The 11,700-nt window shown below is 42.2% G+C and overlaps 1 protein-coding gene across 1 annotated transcript; it reads left to right on the forward strand.

Moving 5' to 3' along the window:
• The first annotated feature begins 1,723 nt into the window (after positions 1-1,723).
• Positions 1,724-7,251, forward strand: LOC149140253 (uncharacterized). The gene is made up of 2 exons (XM_089450940.1): positions 1,724-2,413; positions 3,085-7,251. Exons 1-2 carry the CDS (start codon positions 1,724-1,726, stop codon positions 7,249-7,251), a joined length of 4,857 nt encoding a protein of 1,618 aa, XP_089307066.1.
• The last annotated feature ends 4,449 nt before the right edge of the window (positions 7,252-11,700 follow it).

Genomic DNA, 11,700 nt, shown 5'->3' on the forward strand with positions numbered 1-11,700 from the left:
GATTCGTCAGATATTGAAAGCTTGAACAGGACAGTGAAGGTGCTTACCAATGAAATTTCAGAATTAAAGAGAAGGTCAAGGGAAACTTCTACTAGTAGAAAACCTCCCAAGTCTATCCCATTCCAAAGGAATAACAACAACAACAATAATCAATCGGATAAATATGCCCATAGTTCAAATGTTGTGTTGAATACTGAAAGTATGGGTATGGATAGCTATTGCTCTTTCCACTAGGAATATCATTTAGAGAAGATATGGTCGCAATCGAACCACAACATGAATGCTTTAACCACACACATTGTGGATTCCTTACTAGTAGATGAGAAATCAAAGCAAATGAAAGAAACAAATGAACTTGCAACGACTGAAGAAAGTATGGGAATTGGACATGTAGTGAATGATTTTGATTGTATTCTCAATGCTGACAAGAAGAATGCTAAAGAACTACCACAAAGTGAAGCCCCTCCTCAAAAGAAAAAATTTTGATACAATTTGAGGAGCAAAGGGCATGTTTCTTAACAAGAGGTGACGAGACCAAACTTGAAGGAGCAATTGTTAAGAAGGATCTCACCATCGGTTAATCCTGATCAAAATGCACAAAGTAAGTCTAGAAATGCTTATACTTCTAAGAACACTTCCTTCGACAGCAAAATTAAGTCCATCACTCCGGAAGTGTAAAACAAATCTACTCCTCCAAACACTTTAGCACTGCCTGCTAGAGGTGAAACACTTGATTATAACATAGTTGGAGGTTTGAAGAGAGATCGAGCCAATATTTCCATTTATGAGCTCACGAAGATAGCAGGCCAATGTGAACTACTAGTCCAAGCCTTTTCGCAACCTTTTTCAGGTGACAAAGCTTCTACCTCTAAAAAAGTGTCTAGTCAGTCTTCTGGTTCCCTTGAATCTATAGTCAATGTTGTAACATTAGATGTTAACACTATCTGCCCTCCATTTTTGTTAATTTTTGAATTTTTTTATTACAATGTCCATAATTGTTAAGTCGACTCCTTTGCATCTTTGAACATAATTCCATTGTCTATTTCCAAGAAAATAAATGCTAAATGGGACAAAATCGATGCACAAATCATTCAGTCGGACAAATCCCTTGTCCAAGTTATTGGTGAACTCAAGAATGTTCTTATTTGATTATCATCAGATCACTAAGTTCAGCAATGTATAAATATTGTAATTGTGGACATCTCTGAAGCCTACGACATACTACTGAGTAAAGACTGGTCTAGTAAATTACAAGGGTATTTTGCTATGGATTGGTCACATTTATGGATTCCATATAAGGGCAGGAATAACCAGATTCAAGTGGAAAGTGAATCATACATGAAACATAATGTGAGACCACTTGAGGGCCAAAATGAGATTTTTGCCTTTGTTGATTTAATCTTTGGAATTTTTTTTCTTAGAAACTGATCATGGGTGTGAACAAGCACAACCATCGCCCCTCCCACTAGATACACAGTTGGAGCTCCTTTCTTGTTCTTGAGCTGGTGCAAATGAATCATGTAATATAGATGTACATAGTAATATAAATAATAGTATAGGAAGAACCTTAGTAGCTAATAATATTTGGACTTTATGATAACTCATTGAGCGCAAAAGGAGGAGCGCGCGCGGAGCTGGATCGCGGGACTGAAGACTGGTGAGCAGCTGCAGCTTCGCCTCGGCCTGGGCCGCGAGGCCTGTTTTTTGGGGCCTGGCCTCCGCCATGGCCCATTCTGATCCATCTACGGGGGATGCAGAGAAAGCTTTCTCTGATCTGGTAAAATCTCTGCCCCCCGTCCGTCCGAAACCAGCAACATCAAAATTTGTCAAGAAACTTGATATTCTCCAAGAAGTTCAGCTACCTCCTTCTCTCCCTCGAATGGCAGCTTTATCTTTAGCAGAAAAAGGGCTCATAGGGCAGTTCACAGGCTTATGGCCTTCACCAAAGACAGTCCAGAGATGGGTGGAAAGGAACTGGTCTGATAAAACACAAGGAAAGATTTCGATTCGATTTTGTGGCAGAGGTTACTATACTTTTCACTTTGAAACCAAGGCAGACAAGGATCTGATATTCAGGAACGGGCCCTATTTCATGGACTCTCGAGGGTTATATCTGAACAAATGGACTCCTGACTTCGACCCTGAACTCGATATCCCTAATGCGGTTCCGGTTTGGGTCCGTCTTCCCCACCTCCCCCTGCATTGCTGGGGAGATGACTCGGTAAAAGCAATAGGGAATGCAGTAGGCAAGTACATCGACAGAAGCGAGCCTAAAGATAACATGCAGGCCTGTGCAAGGATTTGCGTAGAAGTGGACCTTGGGAAAGGCCTGCCAGAAGCCATCAAGCTGAAGGTGGATGACTGGAGCTACATACAGCAGCTGGACTACGAACAAATACCCTTTAAATGTAAGGTAGGTCATGAATACGACCACTTTGCCAATAGATGCTCTAAAATTACTAATCTTGAATCTGAGGACCAAGTAGAACAGTGGGAAACTGTGAAAAAAAAGAAAGCACCCCCTCAATCAAAACAAGATCCACCTTCTGAACAACCGGGCTCTTCCTCCCCCCGCCCCACCTCTCCCTCTCTAAATCCTCCTGGACCCTCCCTTGAATCTTCTTTCCCCTCCTCCTCCAACCCTTTCTTTATTTTATCCTCTGATGACCCTCAGTCTGACCAGCCTTCTCTGATCGAACCTCCCTTGATTTCTTCGACCCCCTCTCAGCCCTCCATAGATCCTCCCCCCCCCAGAACCACCAGAAGCTCTTCAAAAGACTTTGGCGCCTCCAGCGATATTCATAAGAAACCGGGACCAGGAAGAAAGTCAGCCAAGCAACATCGGGAAGAAAGCACACAAAAGGACATAGCCCTAGGGATTCAAACCCCTATGGAATCCTTCATTACAGGTTCACAAGAAAAAGAAACAGCAGGTAAAGATCATGAGAGGCGAGCACCTCCTCGCTCGAACGCCTCATGATGAAGCTCTTATCTTGGAACAGCAGGGGTATGGGGCACCCCTCCAAATCAGCTGCCCTACGAGATCTTCTTAAAACAGAAAGACCTGAAATTGTTTTGATACAGGAAACCAAGCAAAGTCAGAGCGAAATGCAAATAATTATAGATGCCCACAAAAATTTCTCAGGGGCCAGTAGCAACTCCAGAGGAGCTTCTGGAGGAATCACAACTATGTGGAATAAGCAGTACTGGGATTGCAAATCCTTTGTCCTTAACCAAAATTGGGTTAGGACCAACCTTAGTAACAAGGAAGAGAGCTGTGACTTCATCATTTATAATGTCTATATCCCCAATCACTACCGGGAAAAGGAACAATGTTGGAAGGAACTGAAGGAAGAAATAGACAATGAGCAGAACTCAAATGTTATTCTTGCTGGAGATTTCAATTTAATCCTCCATGCGAATGAGAAAAGGGGGGGCACCTTCACCCCCGACCCCTTCAGAAGACAGATGGAAATGATAATGTCTGACCATGAACTGATGGATATCATTCCAAAAAATAGGAAATACACTTGGAACAACAGAAGGTTGGGGCCAGGCAACATTATGGAAAGATTGGACAGAATTTTGGTTAATGTCTCCCTCCTTTCTTCCTTTGCTGCAGGCCACACCAAAATTCTCAGTGCCACAGCTTCAGATCACTTCCCCATTATCTTAATGCTGGACTCCCATTCTCATTTGGGACCAATTCCGTTCAAATACAATCCTCTGTGGAGAGACAACGCTGAGGCCGAGGCTATCATAGATGCAACCTGGAAGCAACACGTTGAAGGCTCTCCAAGCCATATTTGGGAAACAAAACTTCGAAACATAAGGAGAGCACTCAAGGATTGGGCAAAAGTCAGCTATCAAGAGCCAGAAAAAATAAGAGAAAAAATTCAGCAGGACTTGGAAGAGATCCATAAGCAAATAGAGGACCACGGATTCACTCATCAGCTGAAAAACCAAGAAAGGGAAGTTCAGGGCCAGCTAATTCAAATCAAGAGAGCGGAAGAGATCAAGTGGAGAATCAAATCAAGAGAAGTATGGCTGAAGGAGGGCGATAAAAATACGGCCTACTTCCATAAGCAGGCCACAGTCAAAAAAACAAGGAATAATGTAAACACGATAACTGATAGCCAAGGCAGCCAGCATAATGATCAAGAATCCATCAAACGAGCTGCCTTCCTCCATTACAAATGTCTCCTCACGGAAAACCAAGGAGATGCTGATTATTCAAAGCTCCTTAAGCATCTACCGGGGAAAATATCTCTTGAGGAGAATGACAGCTTAAACAGTGAAATAACAGAGGAGGAAATCAGAAAAGCCATCTGGACTTTACAACCAGATAAGTCTCCAGGTCCAGATGGATTCCCAATAAATTTTTACAGGGACCATTGGCATTTGATAAAAAAAGACCTTGTTAAAATGATGAATGGAATCCAAAGAAAAAAGAAGATGGGGGGCTTCACAAACTCAACTTTCCTTGCCCTCATCCCTAAAGAAAATCGCCCCACTTCTTTCTCCAGATTTCGACCTATTTCATTGTGTAACACTTCATATAAGATCTTTGCAAAAATCATAGCAGCCAGACTCCAACCCTTTCTCCCTTCCCTTATATCCGAAAATCAAGGAGGCTTTATGTCCAACAGGCAAATTCATGATACCATCACCTTGGTCCAAGAAGCTATTCACTCCAGCACATCAAGGCAGGAGAAAGGCTTCGTTCTTAAGCTTGACTTAGCCAATGCATTTGATCGAGTAAGACACTCCTTCTTGTTTGCTGTCTTGAGGAAAATGGGATTCAATTCTGACTTCATCAGCACCATTGCCGCTTGCATCTCTGGCCCCTGGATTTCGCCTCTCATAAATGGACGCCCTTGTGAAGCTTTTCAATCCTCAAGAGGGTTAAGGCAAGGTTGCCCTCTTTCCCCCTATCTTTTCATCTTGATGGCTGAATCATTTAGCAGCGCCCTTGATCACAATAGAAGAGTTGGCCTCATCTCTGGTATCAAGTTTGGAAACGGAGTGAAGAATATCAACCACTCTCAATTTGCTGACGACACTCTGCTCATTGGAGGGGCATCCACTACTATAGCAAGGCGCTTCAAAATCCTCCTCGACCAGTTCATGGAGTGCTCAGGGGGAGAGGTCAACTTTCAAAAAAGCTGCATCTATGGATGGAATATCTCCAATCAAACAGCTCACATCATAGCCAACATTTTTGGAGTTGCCTACAAAGCAACCTGGGACCACTTCACCTACCTTGGGATGCCGGTCACCATGGGCTCTCTAAAAGCCACTACCTGGAATGAAATAATAGACAAAGTCAAAAGGAAGGTACAGCAATGGGGAACTCAATGGCTTAACCCAGCAGGCAGATTAATTTTGCTCAAATCAGGTATCTCCTCCTTACCACTATACCGCTTCACTCTTTATCAAGCTCCTGTCTCTTTTCACTATAAGCTGGAAACTGCCCTCCGCAACTTTTTATGGCAAGGAGGGAAAAAAGAAAAAAATAGATTCAATTTGGTAAATTGGAAAAGCGTAATTCAATCCCAAGATAGAGGTGGACTGGGAATTAGAGCCCCTAAAATTCTTAACCTTGCTTTCGGGATCAAAATGGCTTGGAGATTAATCAATGATCCAAAAGCTTGGTGGAAACAGGTCATTGAATGCAAATATCTCTCTGACAATAGGCAAAGACTCCTTGAAACTGATATTCCCAGTGGAGATTCTACTAAAATCTGGCACCTCTGTAAGAAAGCGATTCCCATTCTCAATCAAAACATTTCAAAGATCCCGCGGGGAGGGACCAGTATTAATTATGCCTCTGATAAGATAATGGGTTTCCAACCTCTAAACACAGTTGAAGAAGCCATTCCCTTCATCCTTCATCTTAATAGCAAAGGCATTCAGAGGCTTGATCAAATTTCAAAATGGGATGTTGACACAGGAGCCTGGACTAGCTGGGATTTTCCAGTTATCCCCTCAAACTTAGAATTAAGTTTCCAAGCTTTTCATAAAAACCTTCAGAACAGAGCTCCCATTAAAAAAGGAGCAGCAGATGGATTCAGATGGGACCCCACGGGCTCAAGCTACACCATCAAGTCCGGCTATCAATTCATCTGCAACAGCACTTACCAGACTCCTATCTGGAACCAATGGAGAACAATATGGAAATCAGAGGCCATCCCCAAGGTCAAATTCTTCATATGGCTGCTGTTAAAAGGCAAAATACTCACTTCTGAAAATTTAAGAAAGAGAGGGATATATGGTCCTTCAATTTGCCCCAACTGCTGCTCAGCAGAGGAAACCATCCACCATCTATTCCTTGACTGTCCCTTCGCGAAGAAATGCTGGATAAACTTGTCCAACTTGGGCAATATAACATGGCAACCTCATCAGAATATTGCAGAGACAATTCAAGAATGGAGAAGGAGCTGCCCATGGAAAGATAAAAGGAGCAAGATTGTCAAAAGAACTTGGGATATCATACCTCACAATCTACTATGGAAAATCTGGCTCACAAGAAATAAAAAAATCTTCCAAAACAAAGAGAGTAATGTATGGAAGACATGCAACAAGGCTCACCTATTGGCGCAGGAGACAATTGCAGCAAAACACTCAGGGACTTTCAAAGCAGCAGATTATTCAGTTGAGGAGAGGTCAATTATTAGGCATATTCTAGGCCGTCCAGGACATCAACAGAGTATCCAGAGAACTAACAGACAGCATCATGACCAGACCAGGGAGTGGGAAATAAGACTTCCCACCCAGGACTACAAGAGATGGATACAGAGTAACAATTGCCCGATTTTATACTTTGATGGCGCCTCAAAGTCCAACCCAGGACCAGCAGGCGCGGGAGGAGTTATCATAGATGAATTAGGAGAAGAAATCTGCAAGTATGAATGGAGTCTAGGAAAAAAAACAAATAATAACGCAGAGGCCTTAGCTCTCTATCAAGGGTTGTTGCAATTAAAAAATCTGGGGATTAGAAAAGCTTTAGTATTTGGGGACTCCTCCATAATCATTGGCTTCATGAACCACAACCAAAGATCAACAAACAGCAACCTTCAGCAACATATCCAACGCATCAAGCTCCTTCTCAAACACTTTGAAAATATCAGATTCTACCATATCCTTCGCACGTTCAACGGGGAAGCTGACAAACATGCGAATAACGCAGTTGGAAATCCGGAAGGTGCGTTGAGGCACAATGACAGAGATACCTTCCAGCCTCTGCCATGATACAGGCAAATCTTGACTTTGCCCAGGCTCGCAGATCCATCAAGCGTGCGACGGGCTTGGTTTCATCAGCATCAGGACACTTGACAGAGAGCATGGAATGCATAAGTAGTCTTATCCAAGCATCGATTCAAAGAACAACCTGCATCCCAAGGAAAACCAATCAATTCAGTGAAGGCCGGAAGATCGAATATGCTGCACCAGCAGATCGCCATCGAGATTCAGGGAAATATCTAATCGCCACAGAGGATACGGCTCCCGTAATACACCCAGGCTACTGTTGGTTTCACTCCATAAATACGGGCAGAGGAAAGAAAAGAATTGTCATTCACTGCCTTGCGCAAGAGCAGATACTCTGGTTTGATGAAGGCGCTCTCGTCCAGGGCCGAAGAAAAAAACAGTCTCTGGTATTGCTACTTCCTGTCTTGTATATCTTTTTACTAATCTCTGTCGTGGTGTTTTACAGGAGTAGTATCTGTGGGGTGGCTAGTATTGTTGTTCCACCCTTTCCTTACTCTCTGTTCTCTTTCCATCACCTCCGCTGGTCGCCTTCCATTTCTCAATCTTGCACCTACAGCAAACTCCCCTCTGTTTCCTTCTCCCTTATCTACAGTACTCTCCCTTCAAGCTTGCGCGCCAACATCCGGGTCCATTTATATTTTTCCCTTGACGCCCAGAAAGTGGGATCTGTTGTATCCCTTGACAGTGTCTTCCAAACCCGTCTGCAAGATATCTTCAAAATCTTCAAAATCTTAACTGCCTACTGGACCCTCTCCCCTTTTTGCAACCCCCATTCCATGGCGCGCAGTGAAGACTGTCTGCACTGTGCAGACCTTCAATTTGAGCTGGAAGAAATAAGGACCCAACAGTCACTGATAGAGGAAAAACAGGGTCTGCTTGCTGCAAGGCTAGAAGAGCATGACCGGCGCCTTGATGAGCACAGTAGAAGACTTTTTGAACAAGACCGCATCAACACGGAGAAATACAAAGCAGAAATTCAGCTTTTCATGCACAGGGTCTCCTCTCTCCGAGATCAATTCGAGCAGCTCTCAAATCGCTGTGGCCATGTTGAAGAATCGCTCGACACTCTGAAATCCTGGCTGGATAAGCACACCAACGCCACCAGCTCCTCCAGCACAAACCAAGGAGCCAAAGATGAGAATCCAGAAGAATCAACAGCGAGACACATTCAACACATAATGATCGACTGAATGAAAATCAAATGCATCTTTTTGTTATCTTCTTTCATCAGAATCTATACTAGCAACATCTCTAGCACTAGTAAGGAAAAAAGTAGCCTAAGGATCAAGGGGGCAGCCTCATTTTGTAAACCCCTTGTTTCCTCTCAATCTGCGAACTTTATGTACAAAGAGGGATTTAGACCCTCGTTTTTTTCAGAATGCAATACATAGCAACCGACTTTTTCAAAAAAAAAATAATATTTGGACTTTATACTTTGATGGTTCAAAGACGCGGGATAGCTCTAGAGTTGGTTATGTACTTATAGACTCGTGTAATAAGAAGCATATCCTATCATGTCGTTTGGAGTTCGAGTGTACAAATAATATTGCTGAATATGAAGCACTCGTACTTGGAATAAAGAAAGCCATCGATCTAAAGATAGAGTTCCTCAAGGTAATCGGTGGTTGAGAGGTGGTCACTCGTCAGGTACCGGATACTATCCACTGTGTTTCACTGAGTCTTAAAAACTAGGAGCAGGAGGTATGGCATTTGATTAATTATTTTAAATATTTTAATATCATTTATGTTCCCAGGCTTAAAAACGTTGCAGTAGAAGCATTAGCAAATGCAACCGCTAGAATGTTTCCATTGAGAAATGGTTTTTCTATTGAAATATAATATAAACCATTTATTCTTGATAACATCACTAATTTTCGTGTTTTCAATGTGTTGATGCCTCGAAAATCGCTGCAACAACATAGGGGAAACCACCCGGTCCGGACCTTAGTACAGCTCCTTTTCCATTTGAAATAGTGGCTCCGACTGGGGATAATGGGACCAGTTTCCCAAAAATGGATAAAATGGGATGGATGCGCGACTTATAGATTATGCTAGTGATAAGCAAATAACTACAACTATCGGCAGAAATATAATAACTATAATCTACCCCGGGGTTTTATCGATCTCTAAAGTGTAGCGTTTGATGATCTGAGCTTTTAGACAGGCATATAGATGACTCTGTCTTCAAACATAGATATTTAAATTGTTCAAGATTGCTGTGCATAAATAGTTACACAAAGCGATAACAGCGAAATTACTACACTATCATTTATATCATTGTTACATACATAATTAAAAGAAATGCAAATCACAAAACATCCAATAGTGGGCTGAGATAGAGATTTGTTGTTATAGCGCATGCATGTATTCAATAATAGCAAGAATATATAGCATAAAAATTCATATAAAAAGAATGACTTCAGAAGTAGATAAAAGTACCATATGAGCTGTAGCACATTCCCAAATATCAATCGCTATTAGAAGTTCTTCCTTCAACACAGAAATCGTCCTCAAGAAAGGCAATAGTGCGCAATTGCATAAAAAAAAATTGATGTCGAATTCAGAACAACTGGTCCAATTTCATAAAAGAATAGCGACTAAAGCACAGTAGTGCAAACTTCAGTCTATTAAGTCTGTTACAAAATTTTACGACCCTTTCCAAAACAATGAAAGGGTCTATAAATACTAATCTAATTTAAATATCTACTTAAACAGAAATCCTACTAAGCTGGTATCAATAACTCTTGATCCTGTTTTGGCTGGCGATCTGGCAAGCGGGAGGGTGACTCATTAAGTCGGCTACTTTCCTTTGAATCTGAGTTGATTAATTGCAAGCATTGGCTCAACTTCCGGAGGTTTGTTGAGGCGCGAACTGAGTTGTGCAGCGTAGGTGGCATCTTGGATATCGGGAATTATACACCCAATTGCGTCTGTAAGGCACTTTAGGGCAGATCTCTGTGTATGTGGCTTGATTAAAAAGAGCCAATATGCATCTAAGGACAAGCTTTTAACTCCAGCGATTAATCTTCCTTTTTCTTCTAATTCAGGGTAGCATGTTTGCTCTAAAGCATTTGGAGTTGTTATCTTTCCCGGTGTACATTGAGAAATCATATTGGCCAGGTAAAGAGTGTTATTGACTAGATCCACTAGATTGTTGGCGGTTGTTTTACATCTTGAAGCCGCCCTTTCTGCTTTCATCACTTGAGTGTGCCATTCTGTGAAAAGAATATCTTTCTGTGTTTCATTAATCCTGGGCAATTTTGCTGCTTTTCCCAAATCAGTATCTTGCCAATCAAGATGTGCAGTAATGGCCTCGTCCGCTTGATCTAGTTCAGTCCTGGCCTTTTCCACCTGTTGATTTATCGTTGTAGTTAGCTCACATAGGGACTCAGCTTGATCCATCTGTTGACATAAGAGTCTGACCTGAGCTATCAACGCATTGTTTATCAATAATGCCTCTGTTTTAAACTCTTTTACCTGCGATGCACCCTTCATCTTTTCCAGCTGCGATGACATTTGAGCAATCTGCTCATCTTTGGTCTTTATCATTTGCTCATTCGCCACTCTCAAATTTTCCAACGCCTCCGACAATTCTTTTTGTTTCTGGATCGCACCCTGATCGATCCTTTGCCTTTCTGCTTGCAATTGCTGAGTCAACTGATTGTTCTCTTGCTGTTGCGCCAGCAACTGTTCTTCGGCTTGTGCTGCCTTTTGCCTGGTTTCAACCAATTCTGCCTGTAACGCAAAGATTTCTTGGTCCTTATTCTTCAATAGAAGGCTCACCTCCGATGCTTTGTCAATTGTTGCCGCCGAGTAAGCGCCTGCATACTGTGATAGCTTTGTTAAGTCATCGGAGGGATCCAATTCCTCCTTCCATACTACATTACCCGTGACCGTTTGTTCGGGGAAGATAGAAGGTTGATCAATCCTTCGTCTCTTCCTTGACCGCTTTACAACTGCCCTGTGTCTTGGGCTGTAGAAAACATCCAATGGCGGAATATCTTCTATCTGTAGAATAATCTGGTCAGAGGGGTCTTTTGGAATAACTTCAACTTCTTTTGAACTTGGTGGGCCGCTGGTTCCACTTAGAACCTGAGGAGAGGTAACATCCTGCGTATCGTTTGTCTTAGAATTATCCCCATCTTTCGAACATTCCAATCCACTGATGATGGAGTGAAATTGTTGCCATTCTTGTAATAAATTGGGGTCTATAGTAGTGTCTACATTGGTGGTTTGCTTCTGCTGCTCTTTCTCCTGTTCTTTCCTCTGCTGCTCCTCTTTTTCTCTCCTCTGTTTTTCTTCCTGTTCCTTCTTTTGCTGTTCTTCTTGCTCCCTTTTCTGCCTATCTGCCAGTTCTTTCCTCCTTGTTTATTCTTGTTCCATTTGTATTTTATGCTGTTTTTCGGCTTGTTCTTTCTTTTTCCTTTCTGC

The sequence above is a fragment of the Pinus tabuliformis genome, chromosome X (assembly GCF_031772625.1).
Source record: "Pinus tabuliformis cultivar Carrire ecotype Pingquan chromosome X, CPIR1, whole genome shotgun sequence".
Taxonomy (NCBI): domain Eukaryota; kingdom Viridiplantae; phylum Streptophyta; class Pinopsida; order Pinales; family Pinaceae; genus Pinus; species Pinus tabuliformis.

Excerpts from the sequence above, each read along its gene's own strand:
- LOC149140253 (XM_089450940.1), top strand. The coding sequence starts at position 1,724 with ATGGCCCATTCTGATCCATCTACGGGGGATGCAGAGAAAGCTTTCTCT. Across the intron at positions 2,414-3,084 it reads AAATACCCTTTAAATGTAAG|GAAACCAAGCAAAGTCAGAG; the intron begins GTAGGTCATGAA and ends GTTTTGATACAG.